Source organism: Camellia sinensis, chromosome 9 (genome assembly GCF_055761805.1).
Source record: "Camellia sinensis isolate YWXY chromosome 9, ASM5576180v1, whole genome shotgun sequence".
NCBI lineage: Eukaryota > Viridiplantae > Streptophyta > Magnoliopsida > Ericales > Theaceae > Camellia > Camellia sinensis.
Window position 1 is genome coordinate 55,227,169 of NC_138969.1, and position 21,533 is coordinate 55,248,701.

Here is a 21,533-nt window from a genome sequence, read left to right on the forward strand (position 1 = left end):
CCGATATATTGGTTTTTTGAACACCGTTGTTATGGCAGTACGGATTCTCAACCATCTTTTGTCTGGGTCTTCTCCGTTATCTCGTCTGCCACGCCCGTTTTTATTCTGCCGATCTACTGTATTGACCTTTGCTGAGGTCTTCTTTTCTGGTACCACGGTTGCACTAGATTTTGCTTTTGCACGTGCGCCATCCTCTTCTACCCTGATGTGCTGATGCACTCTCTCCATCAGGGCCTCCATGGTGAGGGGTGGCGTCATGGTAATTGAATCCCTTAGTCGGTTCCCTACTGGTAGGCCTCTTTTATATTGCGCAATGGCTAGATTGGTGGGGCAGTCTCCAATCTGGTTGAATGTCTCCCAGTAGCGACTGTTGTAAGATTTGAGGGTCTCTTTTTCACCCATGTCGATGGAGAGTAACTGGTCTATCTCCACCGGTGTTTTAGTGTTTGTTCGAAACCTTGTTACGAACGCTTCTGCCAATTGGGCCCAAGAGGCTATGCTGCCCTCTGGGAGCTTTTTGAACCAAGTCAAGCCTAGGTCGCCAAGACTTGACGGGAAGAGTATGCACATTAAGGCCTCGTTTCGCCTGTACACAGCCATGACTTGGCGAAAGTGGCTCAAGTGTGAATACGGGTCCGTCTTCCCTTCATATGTATTGAATTTCGGCTGAAGGAAGCCTGATGGTAGGGGTGCGTTTTCGATCGCTGGGACAAACGGCGAAGTCTGTAGTCTTGCCAATGCCTTGTCCGTTGGTTCGTAGGCCGGTCGCGGTATTGGCATTCCAACCTCGACGCTTCCATGCGTCCGAGGAGCCAACCGTTGTAAGGCCGAAACTCGGTGTGGATCTATTGCCCTGGCATCCTCCTTGCATCGTGTTTTTTCTTCTAGCACGGTTCGTAAGTCGGATGACCTGGGCAGCTCTGTTTGTCTGGATCTGGTTTGGTGTGAATGTGAAGGCCAATACGTGCTTCCTTCAGTGTATGATCTTTCGGATCTCGTCCTCTCAGACCTGGAGTGACGAGTCCTTGAAGATAAGGAGTGAGTGTCGCCTGTCCTGAGGCTTCTTATAATATTCCCAACTTTTCATCTAGAGCCAAACACACTCCTATGTTAAACTCCATTTAGGATATCTAAACCCAACTCCAAACTTGATGGTAGGTGTAACCAAACACCCCATTTCAACACAAAAAAAAAAAAATTAGAAGTGCAGATTTTTTTTTCATTCTTCATTCTCTAACTTCTCTCTACTTTCTCTCTCATTTTCCTTTACTTTCTTGGAGGCCAAACACCACACCTTTGCTCCACCCTTACACCACCACCTTGACCCACCATCTCCACCACCTCCGGCCACCTTATCTCGCCGGAAAATGGGTCCGGTCGGCACTCCTTGAATCCATCCGAAAATAACACAATAGAAGCACAAACTCTAGATTTTTCTTAATCTTTTGAAGAATCAAAGCATGGGATTTATTTTCTTGATGGATTAGAGGCTTGTACTTGGTAAGAATCTTTCTCTAAAAGTTTAGTTGAAGGTTTTACATATTTTGAGTTAGAGATGATGAAATTTTTGTGTTTTAGATCTATTATGATTTGGGGTTTGCTTGTTGAATTTTATACTCTCAATTAGTTTCCATGAATGTTTTACATGTTTAAAAAAAAAAATGGTCAATTTGATGGTTGATTTGGAGATTTAGATTTTTGGGTTAATCTAGGGTTTGAATGTGATGTAAAAATTGGGGATTTTGGTGTTAGGGAATTTATATGTTGAAATTGAGTTGATAAATGATGGATTGGGTATCTCTATGTTCTATGGAGGAATTTTATAAGTGATTGAAGAGATTTTACTTAAGTTGTTGAGTTTATACAAAAATGTTGATTTTTGACTTTTGTAGTAAATTGATGGTGGTATTGTGCATATAAATTGATTGGATATTTAAAAAGTTACTAACTCAAAGATGTTCAAAGGATGGGTGTTATGGAGATTGGATAAGTTATTTGTTTGGGTGATTTAAAGTTGGAGGAGTTCTTTAGCTTGCCATTCCTTAGCATAATTTTATTTAGGATCATTTTTGTAGATGTTGTAATTTTCATTGAAAGCTTTTCCTAATTTGAGATCCTATTTACTAATTGTTAGGATTGGAGGAAGGCATCTCTCCACCTCTTGGAAATTAATTTGTAGAGTTTCAAATCTACACTTTTGCTATTTTTGGAGGTGAGTATACTTACCATGGAAATTACCTTACCTCTATCTTTATTACAAAGTTTGAAAATAATTTTTGAATTAAAGGAAGTGAATGATACATTTCATCATGATATATGTATAAAAAGAAAATCTATAAATTTATTGAGGCCAAGGGTTGAGTTTTAATAAAGATACGATTTCATTTGTATAATGAAGCATTAATTTTTTATGAGAATTTATTTAAGTTGAGTCTTTCAAATTTTATGATGATGATGATTGAATGACAGTGAAATGTTATGTGAGGGTATTTATTTTATTGATCATATAACCGAATATAGCCTTTGGGGCCACAAGGGCCAAAATGCTTTGGGGTCCTGGGGACCGAAATGTTTTAAGGACCATAAGGGTCGTTGTATGTATAAGGGGTCCTGGGGACCGAAACATTGAAACAAGAATTGAAGTGCTACGATGACATGAGCTATGCTCCTATGGTTATGTTCTGGGTAACGGTACCGTCACCACCTAAGTCGCGAGGTAACGCGACCCTAAGGCTATGTAGTGGATTGTATGATGGACAGGAAATCTTAATGTATTGAAAAGTTATATTTTTGTTTACTTTCATTATCCAAATGTATGTTTTTTTTTCTGCCTTATGAGATTCCTTGGAAAAATCTTGATAACGTTTTATGAAAATTGTATTGCATCATTTTTATTTTTATTTTGTATAAATTGAAGTCCAATTAAGCTCTTATGTTTAGTATCTTTATTTTGAACCCTATTGGTAGGAGCAAGTTTTATAACTCCATGGTATTGGTATACTCATTGGGCTTTAGCTCATTCTTTTAAATAATTTTTTTTCAGATTCATAGACTTTTGTGTGGCTCGCCTCAACTTGGAAGACTAGAATTTTTTTTTGAAGGATCACAGGTGGGCATCTTGTGGTTGAGGTTTTGCTTAGGGTCATTCTAGGATGTAAGCTTACCCTTTTTTTTTATGAAGGAGGTTGATTGTAAAAATTGCTTATGAAGTTGGATGTATTGATGGATTCGTGATTAGTATGTATTATATTTTTTTTGGGAGGAAATGCTTGGGAACTATCTTGTAGCATGATAATATTTTTTTGTCTTTGAATAGATCATCTCATATATGTTAGGCAATTGAAAGGTGCTATAGCATTTGAGGTGCACCCTCTTGGCAGGGTTTTGCCTTGCCAAGATTGGGTCGTTACATTTTTGGTATCAGAGCATTTGGTTATGAATCTGTAGACTAGTTATTTTAGAATTAAAGTTGATAGGATATTGTAGTTAGTAATTCGATTAGTGATGATGTTTAATAGCGATCTAGTATTCTAAGTTTTAATTGTCTTGTTATACAGGCGCGTATGGCAAGGCGAAGAGTTCATAAGAGTCGCCCCCTTATGGAAGTACTTGAGGCTGAGCGAGAGCCACATCTTAGTGTTGGAAATGAAGTTCCACCTCGGGTTCAGGAAGAAGAGATTGAACATGAATCGCATAATGAGCAAACTCAAGAGTCAAGTGCCAATCCAGAAGTGGGACATTCAGATAGAGTCGTACCACCAAGGGTTGACACAGCTCCAGCATTTTTAGACCCTAGTGTGCAGCGCCTTTTAGAGTCAATGGCTAGCCTAGCGGAGAGGCAGACTCACATCCTTGAACAACAGAATGCAGCACAGTCAAGGCCATTTGTGCAACCTACAGAGAACCGCCTCACCGCAATTGAGAGGTTCAAGAAGTTGGGGGCTCCATCATTTTCTGGATCGCCCAATCCTATGGAGGCAGAGGCCTGGTTAAGGAGGGTAGAGCAGATATTTTCTGTGATGGAAGTATCAGACGAGCAGCGAGTTGCACTTGCTAGTTTTATGCTGGTGGAGGAGGCTGAATATTGGTGGGAGGCCACGCAACGCCTACTTACGGCAAGTGGCACCGGAGGATTGACCTGGAACCAATTCACTAAGGTTTTCAATGACAAGTACTTTCCAGCTACCTATCGGTATGAAAAAGAAAGAGAGTTCCTTCGGCTAGAGCAAGGGGATTTGACTGTAGCTCAATATGAAGCTAAGTTCATTTCTTTATCTCGTTTTGCCCCTTCGTTTGTGGATGATGAGGAGGTCAAATGTCGTCGTTTTACAGATGGGTTGGATTTGGACATCAAATCTCGTATCCGAGTATTGGGAATAACTAACTATTCAACCTTGGTTGATAAAGCCTTAACAGTTGAGGAAGATGTCATAGAAATGAAGTTAGCGGAACAACAGAAGAAGCGCCACCTTAGTTCATCCCATCATGAGAACACATTTAATAGACCGTCAAAAAGAGGTGGTCATGGTTATGGTTCAGTCAAGAGCTCTAGTGCATATCAAAAAAATAGAGAGCATCCCACCCCAACCCAAAGCATTTCTAATCAGCGTCATGGACAGTCTAGTGGGACATCATCCCAGTTTACTCGAAGTGTTTGCAAGCAATGTGGGCGGGCACATACAGGTGTTTGTCATGCTGGTACTGACTTGTGTTTTCGTTGTGGCCAGAAGGGTCATTTGGTGAAAGATTGCACAGTTCCTAAAATGACTAATTTGGGAGATACACGAGCTTGCTTCAATTGCGGACAACCTGGACATTTGGCTAGAGATTGCACACGAACTGCTTTTTCTGCTAGTACTGGAGTTGGTAGTAATAAAATTTCAGGTGCCGGCCGAGGGGGAAGCCGAGGAGGAGGTCAGGTTGGGACTCGATTTGGCAAGCAGAATAAAGGAGGTGTTCAATCCGATAGACAAACCTCGCAGGGGAGAGTTTTTGCTTTGACTCAGCGGGATGCTCAGGCTAATCCGGAGGTGGTAACAGGTATTATTTATGTGTTCAGTAGGGAGGCACATGTACTTATTGATCCGGGTTCTACACATTCTTTTGTATCTCTATCATTTTCTTTGCATGCTGATAAACCTATTGAACCTCTAGGCTATTGCTTATCCATTACTACTCCTATTGGGGATTGTGTTATAATTGAGGAGGTATATCGAGGTTGTGTATTACAGTTGGGAGATAGGGAGATGGTAGCGGATTTATTGCCTTTAGAGATGCTTGATTTTGATTTGATTTTGGGAATGGATTGGTTGGCTTCTTACCATGCTTCGGTGGATTGTTATAGGAAAGAGGTAGTATTTTCCAATTTTGGGGAACCTGAATTTAGATTTTGTGGAGATCGATGTGCGTCCCCATCTTATGTTATTTCTGCTATTACCGCTAGAAAAATGCTTAAGAAGGGGTGCCAAGGATACTTAGCCTATGTGATTGACTCCGAATTGAGTGGTCCAAGATTGGAGGATATACCAATTGCGTGTGACTTCATAGATGTTTTTCCTGATGAACTACCTGGATTACCCCCAGATCGAGAAATTGAGTTTGCTATTGACTTAATTCCTGGAACTGCCCCAATTTCTAGTGCACCTTACCGTATGGCCCCAATGGAACTTAAGGAGCTTAAGATACAATTGCAAGAGTTATTGGATAAAGGCTTCATTAGGCCAAGTGTCTCGCCTTGGGGATCACCTGTGTTATTTGTGAAGAAAAAAGATGGCACCATGAGATTGTGCATTGACTATCGGCAGTTGAATAAGGTCACGGTGCGTAATAAGTATCCTTTGCCGCGTATAGATGATTTGTTTGATCAACTTCAGGGAGCATGTGTGTTCTCCAAAATCGATCTCAGATCAGGGTATCACCAACTTAAGATTAAGGAAGAAGACATAGCGAAAACTGCTTTTCGAACTCGCTACGGCCATTATGAATTTCTTGTTATGTCTTTTGGTCTAACTAATGCCCCCGCCGCATTTATGGACCTTATGAATAGAGTGTTCCAACCATACCTTGACCAATTTGTGATTGTATTTATTGATGACATACTTGTTTATTCCAGGAGTCAAAAGGATCATCAACAACACTTGCGGGTGGTATTGCAGACCTTACGAGAAAAGAAGTTGTATGCGAAGTTTAGCAAATGTGAGTTTTGGTTAGATCGTGTCGTATTTTTGGGGCATGTGATTTCGGGTGAAGGTATTTTTGTGGATCCGAAGAAAATAGAGGCTGTGGTGAATTGGGATCGTCCTACTAACGTGACCGAGGTGAGGAGCTTTTTAGGGTTGGCAGGCTACTACCGTAGATTTGTAGAGGGGTTTTCATTGATTGCGGCACCATTAACACATTTGACCCGTAAGAATACCAAATTTGAGTGGACGGAGAATTGTGAAAAGAGTTTTCAAGAATTAAAGAAGCGATTAACTTCTGCCCCAGTGCTTACTATTCCGTTAAGTGGTGAAGGATTTATTGTTTATAGTGATGCCTCTCATCAAGGGCTCGGTTGTGTGTTGATGCAACATGGAAAGGTAGTGGCCTATGCATCTAGACAATTGAAGAACCATGAACGCAATTATCCCACCCATGATTTAGAGCTCGCAGCGGTTGTTTTTGCTTTAAAGTTGTGGAGACATTATTTATACGGGGAAAAATGTGAGATATATACTGATCATAAGAGTTTGAAATATTTATTCACACAGAGGGATTTAAATTTGAGGCAAAGGAGATGGGTTGAACTGATTAAGGACTATGACTGCACCATTAATTATCACCCAGGAAAAGCTAATTTGGTGGCCGATGCTCTTAGCCGAAAATCTACAGGGAAATTAACTCACATTCAGGGCATTCAATTTAGTCTCTTACATGAAATAAAATCTATTGGAGTTGATCTAGCAGTTGGGAAGTCGGGATCCTTGTTAGCTACAATTAAAGTGAGACCTTTGTTAGTGGATCGCATTCGAGAAGCCCAAGGGAAAGACTCAATTTTGGAGAAGACCCGAGCTCGAGTGAAAGATGGTACTCTGTTAGACTTTATTATTAAAGAAGATGGTGTGTTGATGTTTAAAAATCGGTTATGTGTTCCAAATGAGCCCGAGATAAAAAGGGAGATATTAGATGAGGCCCATAATTCACCTTATGCAATGCATCCGGGGAGTACAAAGATGTATCGAAATTTAAGAGAAAGTTATTGGTGGCCAAATATGAAGAGAGAAATAGCAGAATTCGTGTCAAGGTGTTTGGTATGTCAGCAGATTAAAACAGAGCATCAATGCCCAGCTGGTTTACTTCAACCTCTTCCTATACCTGAATGGAAATGGGAGCATATTGCCATGGATTTTGTTTCGGGCCTGCCTCGCACACAGAAGGGGCATGACTCTATTTGGGTTGTTGTGGATAGGTTGACCAAATCTGCACACTTTTTGGCTACTAAGAAAAACTTTTCACTTGATCGATTAGCAAAAAATTTATGTGGATGAAATTGTGAGATTGCATGGTGTGCCGGTATCTATTGTTTCAGACAGAGACTCGCGCTTCACATCCCACTTTTGGCCTAGTCTTCAAAATGCCTTGGGTACTAAACTGAGATTCAGTACAGCTTTTCACCCCCAAACCGACGGGCAATCCGAGAGGACAATTCAAACTTTAGAAGACATGTTGAGAGCTTGTGTCCTAGATTTTCGAGGTAGTTGGGATGAACACTTGACCTTAATAGAATTTGCATATAATAATAGTTATCAATCAAGTATTGGGATGGCTCCCTATGAAGCTTTATATGGGCGAAGATGTAGAACTCCAGTATGTTGGGATGAGGTTGGAGAGAGAAAATTGTTAGGGCCAGAGATTGTTCAAATTACTACCAATAAAGTGCATATTATTCGAGAAAGGTTGAAGGCGGCTCAAAGTAGACAAAAGAGCTATGCAGATAATCGAAGGAGAGATTTGGAATTTCAAGTGGGAGATCATGTATTTTTACGAATCTCGCCATGGAAGGGAGTGATGCGATTTGGTAAGAAAGGCAAACTAAGTCCAAGGTATATTGGGCCATTTGAGATATTAGAGCGCATTGGCAAGACTGCTTATCGTTTGGCCTTACCACCTAGTCTATCTCGCATTCACAATGTGTTTCATGTATCCACATTGAAGAAGTACATGCCTGACCCATCAAACGTGTTAGATTTCCAACCAATCCAACTCAAGGATGATTTGTCTTATGAAGAGGAAGCCATAGAGATTGTGGACATGAAGGATCAAGTACTACGTTCCAAGACCATACCACTAGTAAAGGTATTGTGGAAAAATCATGCTTTGGAGGAAGCTACTTGGGAGCGGGAGGATAATATGAAAATTCGATAGCCACATCTTTTTCAAGGTATGAACTAGACTAAACAAACGAATAAATTTCGTGGACGAAATTTTCCTTTAGGGGGGTAGAATTATAATATTCCCAACTTTTCATCTAGAGCCAAACACACTCCTATGTTAAACTCCATTTAGGATATCTAAACCCAACTCCAAACTTGATGGTAGGTGTAACCAAACACCCCATTTCAACACAAAAAAAAAAAAATTAGAAGTGCAGATTTTTTTTTCATTCTTCATTCTCTAACTTCTCTCTACTTTCTCTCTCATTTTCCTTTACTTTCTTGGAGGCCAAACACCACACCTTTGCTCCACCCTTACACCACCACCTTGACCCACCATCTCCACCACCTCCGGCCACCTTATCTCGCCGGAAAATGGGTCCGGTCGGCACTCCTTGAATCCATCCGAAAATAACACAATAGAAGCACAAACTCTAGATTTTTCTTAATCTTTTGAAGAATCAAAGCATGGGATTTATTTTCTTGATGGATTAGAGGCTTGTACTTGGTAAGAATCTTTCTCTAAAAGTTTAGTTGAAGGTTTTACATATTTTGAGTTAGAGATGATGAAATTTTTGTGTTTTAGATCTATTATGATTTGGGGTTTGCTTGTTGAATTTTATACTCTCAATTAGTTTCCATGAATGTTTTACATGTTTAAAAAAAAAAATGGTCAATTTGATGGTTGATTTGGAGATTTAGATTTTTGGGTTAATCTAGGGTTTGAATGTGATGTAAAAATTGGGGATTTTGGTGTTAGGGAATTTATATGTTGAAATTGAGTTGATAAATGATGGATTGGGTATCTCTATGTTCTATGGAGGAATTTTATAAGTGATTGAAGAGATTTTACTTAAGTTGTTGAGTTTATACAAAAATGTTGATTTTTGACTTTTGTAGTAAATTGATGGTGGTATTGTGCATATAAATTGATTGGATATTTAAAAAGTTACTAACTCAAAGATGTTCAAAGGATGGGTGTTATGGAGATTGGATAAGTTATTTGTTTGGGTGATTTAAAGTTGGAGGAGTTCTTTAGCTTGCCATTCCTTAGCATAATTTTATTTAGGATCATTTTTGTAGATGTTGTAATTTTCATTGAAAGCTTTTCCTAATTTGAGATCCTATTTACTAATTGTTAGGATTGGAGGAAGGCATCTCTCCACCTCTTGGAAATTAATTTGTAGAGTTTCAAATCTACACTTTTGCTATTTTTGGAGGTGAGTATACTTACCATGGAAATTACCTTACCTCTATCTTTATTACAAAGTTTGAAAATAATTTTTGAATTAAAGGAAGCGAATGATACATTTCATCATGATATATGTATAAAAAGAAAATCTATAAATTTATTGAGGCCAAGGGTTGAGTTTTAATAAAGATACGATTTCATTTGTATAATGAAGCATTAATTTTTTATGAGAATTTATTTAAGTTGAGTCTTTCAAATTTTATGATGATGATGATTGAATGATAGTGAAATGTTATGTGAGGGTATTTATTTTATTGATCATATAACCGAATATAGCCTTTGGGGCCACAAGGGCCAAAATGCTTTGGGGTCCTGGGGACCGAAATGTTTTAAGGACCATAAGGGTCGTTGTATGTATAAGGGGTCCTGGGGACCGAAACATTGAAACAAGAATTGAAGTGCTACGATGACATGAGCTATGCTCCTATGGTTATGTTCTGGGTAACGGTACCGTCACCACCTAAGTCGCGAGGTAACGCGACCCTAAGGCTATGTAGTGGATTGTATGATGGACAGGAAATCTTAATGTATTGAAAAGTTATATTTTTGTTTACTTTCATTATCCAAATGTATGTTTTTTTTTCTGCCTTATGAGATTCCTTGGAAAAATCTTGATAACGTTTTATGAAAATTGTATTGCATCATTTTTATTTTTATTTTGTATAAATTGAAGTCCAATTAAGCTCTTATGTTTAGTATCTTTATTTTGAACCCTATTGGTAGGAGCAAGTTTTATAACTCCATGGTATTGGTATACTCATTGGGCTTTAGCTCATTCTTTTAAATAATTTTTTTTCAGATTCATAGACTTTTGTGTGGCTCGCCTCAACTTGGAAGACTAGAATTTTTTTTTGAAGGATCACAGGTGGGCATCTTGTGGTTGAGGTTTTGCTTAGGGTCATTCTAGGATGTAAGCTTACCCTTTTTTTTTATGAAGGAGGTTGATTGTAAAAATTGCTTATGAAGTTGGATGTATTGATGGATTCGTGATTAGTATGTATTATATTTTTTTGGGGAGGAAATGCTTGGGAACTATCTTGTAGCATGATAATATTTTTTTGTCTTTGAATAGATCATCTCATATATGTTAGGCAATTGAAAGGTGCTATAGCATTTGAGGTGCACCCTCTTGGCAGGGTTTTGCCTTGCCAAGATTGGGTCGTTACACTTCTGCTCTCTCCTTGGGAGGGTGTAGTATTCCTACTACGATTCTCTGAGTGGCGAGGGGGCGTCTTGTGCTTGCGCCCCTCTCCTGTCGCCACATCTTTAGTCTTCATTTGGCGTTTCAAAGCCTCCATGTCCGCCGCCATCTTTCGAATTAGTTCATCTTGTTCCTTCACGCGATCTTCCAGGGCTTGAGGATCAATCCTCCTCCTTTGCCTGTCAGGACTCTGAGAATGTCGAGGGCTGCTATTCCGCCTTCCCCTGCCACTCCTCCTGGAATTATGTTGTTGGGGCTCCAGATCTGCCATAGGAGGGACAGAGGGTAATCCTTCACGCCTTGCGCCCCCCTCTGGAGTTAGTCCGTCGACGGCGGACTGCGGCAAGTCTTCAATGTGTGCCATTGAATGAGAAAAGGAGAAGCTTAGTCAAGAGGTTTTTGTTCTTGTCTGTTATTCCCACAGACGGCGCCAATTGTACGGGGAGGAAATAATTCTCCTCGTATAATCCTGTTGACCAAGTCCACGCTCCTCCGTACGACGTCGCTTTGTCACCTGAAAACACAAACGTGAGCTACCCGGCGGGTGTGTGCCGGAAACCTCTCCGATGCCTAAGTCAGAAAACTTGACAAATAGACAAAGCTCTATGTTCTCAGAAAGAATTATGTTCAATTAATTACCTCCTCCAAGGTGGTGCTTGTGAGCTTTTATAGGTTTCGAGTTTCATAATCCTGGTAGGACTTGTATTTCTCCATGCAGAGTCCTCCTAGGATTCATACTCCAAAGGATAATGCTTATCCTTTTACACCCTCCCCCACTGCTTAAACCAAGTGGGATGGTTTTTACTTTGGCCGAACTACTACATGACCGAAATAAGCTTGGCTATGCAGAGCCACTGAATAAACTGAACTCATCCTTAGTTCGGTCCTTCTGTTTTTCCCTTTCTTATCTCAGCTTTCCGTGCAGAACCTATGGTACGGTCTTGGACCGAACCAACGACTTTCGGCCGGTCTAACCCCAAACCGGTATACCTCTAAGGTCGGTATAACTTCAAGGCCGGTCTAACTTCAAGTTGCTCTCAGACCGAAGTACATTTACAATCCTCTAACCGAAGTAACTTTATCATTTGTGAGCCGAAGTAATTTCACCTCCTTGGGCCGGAGTAACTTTATCTCCCCAAGGCCGGAGTAACTTTGCTCTCTTGGGCCGGAGTATCCTTTACGGCCTTCTTACTTAGTCCTTCGCGTTTTGGGCCTTAAAGCCCAACTCGCAGCTCGGCCCAATTTTTCCCAAAAATTACCCTCTCAATCATCATCATCATCATAGTATGTATGCTTCTCTAAATCCCCATTACTTCCTTATCAATCTCTGAATTGAGTGTTGTTTGCTAAAGAAAGTTTTCTTAAAGTAGAGATTTGCAAAATCTGATAAAGAGAATCAATACAAATGGCAACAAAAAATATTGTCTGTATATGGGCACTCTGTTGACAATCTTGTTCTCAAGATATTTTGACGAGACACATCTCGTTCCCATATAACCAATCGGTGACTTAGCTACTACCTCCTTATTCTGGAGCTTTTCAAATTCCACAAGAACACAAAAAACTCATGTCATGACATGTATCTTCTTGACTTTGTAAACAAATAACATGAAATACAAATCTTAACTTCTTGAGGATTTTCACCACGCATCAAAATATACTGGAGCCTAGCTTTCGATAAACAATTTGACTCCCTAATTGCACAACTTGTTTCTACAAAGCCTAAATCATTTTATTTTATTTTATTTTTAGAATTCATCAACAAGAAATATATAACAAAAACCAACCATTATATTATACACAAGAAAATGCAAACCCACTCACCCTTCTTCACGCGCACAAGCTTCCCAGAATGAGTACGACACACATCACTATAATGTCCTTTTGGCTGTTGAGAGAGAGACAGTGTGTCTGTGTGCGCGCATAATTTATTTTGGTCACATTCTTAGTCATTTTTTTTTTTAATTGTAACAGCTTGGCCTATTTTTGTGTAGAGAATGCTCTCTTTATCTCCCTAAATTATTGTAAGCAAGGAAGGAAAAATAAACATACATATATATATATATATATATATGAGAGAGAGAGAGAGAGAGAAATTGGAAAGAAAAGAAAGAAGAGAGGGAAGAGAAAGAAGCTGAACCTATAAGGGGAGTTTGTGAATCCTAGTGGCCAAGTTTCGAGCAAAAAGGTTTTGATTTCGTGGGCCTCTCTGGGGAGAAAGGACGAAAAGGCCTCCTCTCCTGACACTCTGAAACGCAATTGGAGTTTGTAGATGGCGGTCGCGGTCGCGGTCGCGGTCGCGGCGGCGGCGGCGGCGGCGGCGGCGACGGCGACGGCGGCAATTGTGACTGTGAAACCCATACCTATATCCATACCTCCTACATAGGAGCTTCTATTTACACACACTAAATCCTTTTTATACACACACTTAATGAAGGGAGTGTGTAAAAAGTGGAGTGAGGAGAGATGTGTAGAAAGCGTATATTGTGTGTGTAAATAGAAGCTCCCCTACTACACCCATTGGTGAGCAAACCACAAAGAATTTTGTTAGTAAAGAGAAATTTCAAATCAGAGAATTTAAAAGCATAGAGAAAACTTGAAATCATAGATCAGAGAAATTGAGTAAACTAGAGAAATTTCAAAATATAAAAAAAATCAAAGAAATTTCAACCTAGTGAAAATTCAAAACATAGAAAATTAGAGAATTTGAGCAAGCCAAAGAAATTTCAAAATACAGAGAAATTAGATTGAAATTTCTCTAGAAAAATGTTGAGGGACCCCAACAATTATGAAAATATTATATGTCTTTTATCCTATAAAATCTTAATACCAAAGATCTTAAAAACAATTGTCGTAAAAAAATGTATTATCTATTTTTAATTTTTAATTCTAGATTATGTTTGGAAATTTGAAAATATTTTCATATAAAAACATGACATATATACTAACACTAAATTTGGAGACCTTAAAGATCTCATTTACCAAATTTTAAAAAATAGATCTCATTTGTTCCTTTCATAAATTTGAGCTAATTAAAATATATTGTCTTGAAAATCTAACAACTGATAACATTGCAACATGTGTATTTATATAATTTTAAGAATTGAAACTTTGAACTTCATACACCCCATAATGTTTTTGCTCAAGGAGATATTTTTTTATAAGATTCATGATATTAAGATTTTATAAGATAAATGACTTACAATATTTTTATAGTACTTGGGGTCCTTTAACATTTTGGTAGTTGGAAATGAATGTTTTATTAATTTTTCCTTTTACATATATTATATAATTTAGTACAATAACTTAAATAAATATCTTTGTGGGTGAATAACTTAAATAAAAATCCAAGTGAACTTGCTCCTATTAAAATATCTATGTATATAATATGTATAATTTATTTGTTTTTTATTAAAATAAAGTTAAAATTCTAAAATATTATACTTAATTTTATTTTTATTCATTTATTTTCTACATTTTAGAATAACTTAATTTTATTAATTTTTTTCAATCCGCCTAGTTTTGGACAGATGATAGATTGGAGGTTCCTATACTGCAACCGAATCGCAGGCACCCCTAGGTGGAATATAAGACATTTTCTCAGTGGATTTGGGAGTACAGCCATGAGGAATATTTGACATTTTTTCCAGTGCATTCGGGAGGAATATCTGACATTTTTCTAGTGAATTTTGGGAGGAAAGCCACAAGGATCATAATCTTCCATCTTTCTATAAAGGCTTCACTGTTTCTTTTTCAAACCATTATACTTTTCCCTTTCTTTACTTCCTATTTCGACAGTACGCTTAATTTTCTATTTTTCCTACCAATACAAGTATCAAGTGGTTACAGAGGATTCAAAGAATCGTGATGGAACATACAGGTTTTCACTCGTAGTATGCTTGCTGTAATTTTTCAAGCAATTTTACAAATTACATTCACATGAGCTGCAAAAACCGAAAGATCATGATCCATCCCAAATTGCATCGCCACACTATGTGGAAAATACTGCTCTATTCAGTTGAATCCAACCAACTCACAAACCCTCAAACATCTAGCAAAGGACTTAAAATCTTCATCCAAACCAGAACCAATCAGTACCTACTCTTTCTCACTATAAAACTTGAAAACAACTTATTCTTCATATCTATCGCATAAGGGTGCCTTTGAAAATACTCTCTATCACATTCTATAGCCTTATCTGTGCCACCTTGTGTTGGCTCAAATTCTAGAAGCCAAGCGAATTGGCAAATTGCAGCCAAGCCACAAGTTGCACTGTAAAGAACAAGTTGGCAAGTTGTGAACACTTCAAAACACAAATTTGTTCCCAAGAATTGTAGTATAAATAGCGGTGCAAGTAGTGTGCAAAAAGTGTGCAAGAAGAGTGCAAGCAAGTGTCAGCAAAGAGTGACAAAAGAGAGTGAGAGAGGTGAGGTTGAGAAAGACAAAAACAAGTTGTAATTTTTCTCCTCAAATTAGTGAAATATGCTGCCATTAACGTAGATACATTGCTGAACCGCGTAAATCTTCTTGTTTTCTTGTGATTGTTTATTTGGTGTTTGTTTCTGGTTCCTGGTCACAACAATCCGCATGCCTAGGATTCAATTTCTTCACCTTGTTTCATCAAGAAAATCTGGGCAAGCCATCTCCAATTGAATTCGGGTTTGGCCTCAAATTTGAAAATCTCTCCCAAACCCGAATCTAAATCAATTGAAAAGGAGCCCAAAGTGTCAATGTAGATAGTTCCTTAGTCCCCAAATTGTTTGGAACAGTTAGAATCCTCTATTTTAACAAGTTCAAGTCTTTGTAAAGACTAGCAAGAAAAGTCAGTGCCAGTGATTTTTTAGTACCTGAAGCTAGAAAAACTACAATGGAAAATACCTATTTTCTAACAGTATCAAATGGAGGTGTTGGGAATAACACCTAGAAAACCACATGGCGAGAAAAGCCTTGTGCTCGATTTTGTAATCTGTTAGCATGAATCTTTTGGTCCAACCAAATTGAGATGCCTTTTTGCATGAAGTTCTTCTGAGTTCTAATTGCGCTTTGAGCAATATGTTTTAGACAAGGTTCTGAAAAGCGGTTGCGGTGCCGTTACAGTGGTGGTGGTGAAGTTGCAGTTGCAGGGTGTAAAGGTTATAGCCTAATGGTTGCAATAATCGGAACCGTGAATTTTTTTATTTTTTGTACAATTTGAAAAAAACTTACCGATACGCATATTTTTCTTTTTCCAGAATCATATTTATTAGGTTTTAAAATAAATTTTGATAAATTTTTGATAATTTTTAAGTATGATCCAATATATTTTATATTTTAAAATCACTATAAAATGAGTTTTTTACATTTTATTTCAATAATTAATGACTTTTTATGTCATAAATCCATATTACACTTGTGGAAAATTTTTCTTTTATTGGATGTAGATGTATAAAATTATTTTTTTAATTATTATACTTGTAGAAGTGTATGTAGATTTTAACTTGAATAGTTTTAAAAAAGTATGCATCCTTAATGGAAGAACCTGACAAAGTACATAACATCATATCACAATTCACAAATGATAGAGATTACATTTTACATAATGTTACTAGTAAAATTACATAATGTCACCACCAAAATGAGTGATGTGATGCATTTTGGGATTCAGATTGTTGAGCTTGATTGTTGTTGCTACCTTCACCCCATCCACTAAGAAATATATAAGTGAATGTTGCCATCATGTTGTCCTTTTTTGTTTGGTGCATTGAGAGAAAAAATGGATACCTTGGCTGAAAAGGATCGACATACTGTTCTTGGTTTCGTAGATAATTTGACAAAGCGTACCCTGGAGGACCATATTGTTGAGAGGACCAAGGGTAATTTTGTTGAGGCAGGTAAGGATAACTCTGGCTATCACTACTATAGGATGGGTAAGGATGATAAGGGTAACTCTGACTACTATCAAATGAATCAAACTGTTGTTCTCTGTTTGTTATTCTTCTTTCATCCCTGTGTGTATCACTATCATGAAACCTCTTAGGTAGTTTGGATAAAGGTGCAATGGGTTCTCCAATATTATAATGTGCAACATCATTCTCCAATGAAATCTTCATTACCTGTACCAAAACTAGTACTAGTACCATCATCACCGCAGTCGCCGCCACCGTCACTGTGAGAAGCACCTCCACCGTCACCATCATCATTTCCTCCATCAAATGGTGTCAAACCACCACTATTATCACTTTGAGTTGGAGTAGGAGTTGAGATTTGAGAATTGCGTCGAACTTGATATCTATGGGTGCCACTACCATCGCCCTCGCCATTGCCATTGCCGTCGCCATTACCACCATTGCCACCACCATCACCATCATCATTGGAGACCAAATCTAGCCATTTATAATTATCCACACCATCTAGTAAAGGAGTTTCCCTTTCTTCTATCCGTAGACTTATTGGATCATCTTCTTCAAATATGTAATCCAAGTTAATGGGATTAAAGCTCCTATGAATCTCCTCTTAGCTTCTTTTTTTAACGTGTCTCAATTTTAATCTCATGTTAACCAACTAGGCCTAGCCTAGTTGGCCACCCTAAGGAGGTCATGGGTTCAATTTCCCTTAGGGGAGTTGAATTAAGAGAGTGCAAGCACTTAGTTGCTTTGCTAAGGGTGGGGGAGATTTTCTCCCATAGGTGCTAATCTAACAACTAACAACTAACATTTGCCGATAAAAAAAAAAAAAAATTTTAATCTCATGTTGTAGGTGATGAAGACTAATTTCTGGATTTTCTTATATTTCAGTCTATTCCTTGTCTTCATATGGATGAGAGTAAAAGTACTCCAATTACGTTCACAGTGAAATTATATGGTGGTTTGACTTAACACTTTTACAGTTATTTTTTGAAGTTCAGGAGCACAACTACCATGAAGAATCCACCACTTAGCTGCATAAAATTACATTACATTAGATATAAGTCAAAATAAGATAGAAAATTATTTAAGTATTCATGTATTGTAAATTTGAAATTTTCAAAATAAAATTTGGATTTGATTATTTTCATGCATTTTGTGCTAAAAGAGTTCCAGAAGTTTCTTGTTTATCTCGAAACAGCAACAACTACAATTTATGGCTATCATTAGAAGTAAAATTTACAAAAGTAAATTATTACTATTAAAATTTAAATAATTGACACATACTTGATTTGTTGCTTTTACTTAAGCATCCATGTTAGGCCCCAATCTGTAATTACATTTTTAAGTCCATCCATCACTTCTCTTGTTATTTCATTGGATGAGGTAACACCATATTAGAATTGAGGATCTAAAAAAAAAATCCTTCAAAAATAAAATTATAATTAGTAATTGAAAGTAAATACACATGTTATAATTGAAATCATAACACTTAGCAGCCGCAAGCAAATCTTGGTGTAATTGAAAAGACCATCGAGTATCAATAATTTTCCAATACTCGGTGTAGTAGCGACAATCTCTTTTAATTACCAGCTTTGCTCTAGGTATAGCTTTATAGATAAATCCCATTGTTGACTTCTCATCCCCATTAACCAACCTCAATACTCTCACCAGTGGCTCATGAACTTTACAAAGCTCTGTTACTTTTTGCCAAAACTGATTTTTCAAAATAATTTTTTTGACCTTGTAAGGCTGCCCAGTATTTGCCTTCCCCATCTAGAATTCTTCCACTCATCACTATTAAACATAGCTCTCAATTGTTGTTTATATCTAACAATACTCTCAATGGCAATAAATTTTGTAACAAATCTAGTGATAGTAGGTCGAAGCAATTCTCTATCTTCAGTGAATTTTCTTATTAAATCCAACACCTATCCAGTATTATAAATCAAATTCGTGATGGTTTTACCATCTTCAATCACCTTTGCTATACTTTTCTTATGGGATGTCTTTTAGCATAAGATCGATCGAACAAGCTATCCAATATAAATGTTTCATTTTTCTCATCAACATTTTGCCGGCAACTTTCAGTGCAGGTTCATTATTAGTCACCACTTGAACAATATATTGCTCTCCAATTTCATCAACAACTTTATCTAACAACCCAAAATAATATTCAGCAATCCTACTACTAATATTAGAGGCATCAATTGATTTGTGAAATATAGCACATCTATTGCTGTATACCAAGAAGTTGATGTGTTGCCGAGTTAGATAGCTTCAACCATCACACATGATGGATACATCTCTCTTTGCCTAATTTTCCTTGAATGATCCTATCTATTTCAGCATTTCATCATGCTCCATGTCCATATATACTTCAGAAAGCCACTAGGACCCTTTACCCTGGCCCTACTTCATCAGCAACATCAAACATGGGTTGTGTATACTTTGAATCAATTGTATTGAATGGAATATGATTATATAGCATAAATTTGGATACTATCCATCCCAATCTCTCCCTTAAATTTTGTAAATTCATTTTAGAGATTTTTCACTGCTTTGTACTTTTGCTCTTTTAGAGTTCTACATCCATTGCTCTCAACCTTGCTTCAGGAGCATTGAGCTTAAGCCAATTACGTTCACTCCCACTAGTTTCACGCACGGATTGTGATCGATGAAAAAGCCCAAAAATACTTTACTCTTTTGGCATTCTTTGACCACTACCCTTGCACCAGAACTACCAACTGCATCATATTGTGATCCATGACCAGCAACACATCATCTAAATGTTTGTCTTTCCTCCTATTGTTGTTGTGAACGAATACTTACTTGTCTAGCCTTAGTCATCTCTCGACGCACTTATCAAAGCTCAACTCCTACTCCAACTCAAAGTGACAATAGTGGTGGTTTGACACCATCTGATGCAGGAGGTGATGATGGTGACGGTGGAGGCGCTTCTCACGGTGATAGTGGCAGTGATTGTGGTGATGATGGTACTAGTATTAGTTTTGGTGCAGGAAATGAAGATTTCATTGGATGATTTGGATTATGCGATGTTGGAGGACATTATAATGTTGGAGAACCTTTTGCACCTTTACCCAAATTACCTAGGAGGTTTCGTGATAGTGATACACGCAGGGATGAAAGAAGAATAACAAGCAGAGAACAACAGTTTGATTCATTTGATAGTAGTTAGAGTTACCCTTATCACCCTTACCCATCCTATAGCAGTGATATCTAGAGCTATCCTTACCTGCTTCAACAAAATTACCTTTGGTCCCCTCAAACAATATGGTCTTCCAAGGTACGCTTTGCAAAATTATTTACAAACCCAAAAAGAGTATGTCGATCTTTTCCAGCCAAGGTATCCATTTTTTCTTTCAGTGCACCAAACAAAAAGGGACAACATGATGGCAACATTCACGTATATATTTCCTAGTGGATGGGGGTGAAGGTAGCAACAACAATCAATCTCAACAATATGAATCTTAAGATGCATCACGTCACTCATTTTGGTGGTGATGTTATGTAATTTTAGTAGTAACATTATGCAAAATGTAATCTCTATCATCTATGAATTGTGATATGATGTTATATATTTTGTCAAGTTCTTTCATTAAGGATGTATACTTTTTTAAAACTATTCAAGTTAAAATCTATATATACTTCCACAAATATAATAATTAAAAAAAATAATTTTATACGTCTAAGTCTAATAAAAGAAAATTTTGCCACAAGTGTAATATGGATTGACGACATATAAAGTCATTAATTATTGAAATAAAATGTAAAAAACTCATTTTATAGTGATTTAAAAATATAAAATATATTGGATCATACTTAAAAATTATCAAAAATTAATCAAAATTTATTTTAAAACCCAGTAAATATGATTCTGGGGAAAAAAATATGCGTATCGGTAAGTTTTTTTCAAATTATGTGAAATTTACGGTTTCAGTTATTGCAACCGTTGGACTATAACCTTTACACCCTGCAACCGCAACTGCGCTACCGCCACTTTTACGTCGACCACAATCACTTTTTAGAACTTTGTCTAAAATATATTGCTCAAAGCGCAATTAGAACTCGGAAGAACTTCATACAAAAAGGCATCTCAATTTGGTTGGACCAAAAGATTCATGCTAACAGACTGCAAAATCGAGCACAAGGCTTTTCTCGTGGTGTGGTTATCGAGGTTGTATTCCCAACACCTCCATTTGATACTGTTAGAAAATAGGTATTTTCCATTGTAGTTCTTCTAGCTTCAGGTACTAAAAAATCGCTCGCACCGACTTTTCTTGCTAGTCTTTACAAAGACTTGAACTTGTTAAAATAGAGGATTGTAACTGTTTCAAACAATTTGGAGACTAAGGAACCATCTACATAGGAACTTTGGGCTCCTTTTCAATTGATTTAGATTCAGGTTTGGGAGAGATTTCAAATTTGAGGCCAAACCCGAACTCAATTGGAGATGGTTTGCCTAGTTTTGCTTGATGGGCCAAGGTGAAGAAATTGAATCCCAGGCATGCGAATTGTTGTGACCAGGAACCAGAAACAAACACCAAATAAACAATCACAAGAAAACAAGAAGATTTACGCGGTTCGGCAATGTACCTATGTCAATGGCAGTGGATTTCACTAATTTGAGGAGAAAAATTATAACTTGTTTCTGTCTTTCTCAACCTCACCTCTCTCACTCTCTTCTGTCACTCTTTGCTCACACTTGCTTGCACTCTTTTTGGACACTTTTTGCACACTACTTGCACCCCTATTTATACAACAAT

The 21,533-nt window shown here is 37.6% G+C and overlaps 1 protein-coding gene across 7 annotated transcripts; it reads left to right on the plus strand.

Moving 5' to 3' along the window:
- Positions 1–1,206: 1,206 nt before the first annotated feature.
- LOC145798596 (uncharacterized) lies at positions 1,207–10,753 on the plus strand. 7 transcript variants are annotated; one of them, XM_082886819.1, is made up of 6 exons: positions 1,222–1,500; positions 2,135–2,212; positions 3,044–3,109; positions 3,558–5,040; positions 9,554–9,631; positions 10,463–10,753. In XM_082886819.1, the coding sequence occupies exons 4-5, from the start codon at positions 3,564–3,566 to the stop codon at positions 9,589–9,591; spliced, it is 1,515 nt and encodes a 504-aa protein (XP_082742945.1). In that variant the 5' UTR covers positions 1,222–1,500; positions 2,135–2,212; positions 3,044–3,109; positions 3,558–3,563; the 3' UTR covers positions 9,592–9,631; positions 10,463–10,753. The 7 variants fall into 7 exon arrangements, 4 of the variants coding, with proteins under 4 accessions (XP_082742945.1, XP_082742946.1, XP_082742947.1 ...); XM_082886820.1 differs by lacking the exon at positions 3,044–3,109; XM_082886821.1 differs by lacking the exon at positions 2,135–2,212 and having other exon boundaries at positions 1,361–1,500.
- The last annotated feature ends 10,780 nt before the right edge of the window (positions 10,754–21,533 follow it).

Bases quoted from the DNA above. Each gene is read 5' to 3' on its own strand.
- LOC145798596 (XM_082886819.1), top strand. From the start codon at position 3,564: ATGGCAAGGCGAAGAGTTCATAAGAGTCGCCCCCTTATGGAAGTACTT. The intron at 5,041-9,553 runs GTATTATTTATG...ACTAATTGTTAG, and splicing joins TAATCCGGAGGTGGTAACAG to GATTGGAGGAAGGCATCTCT.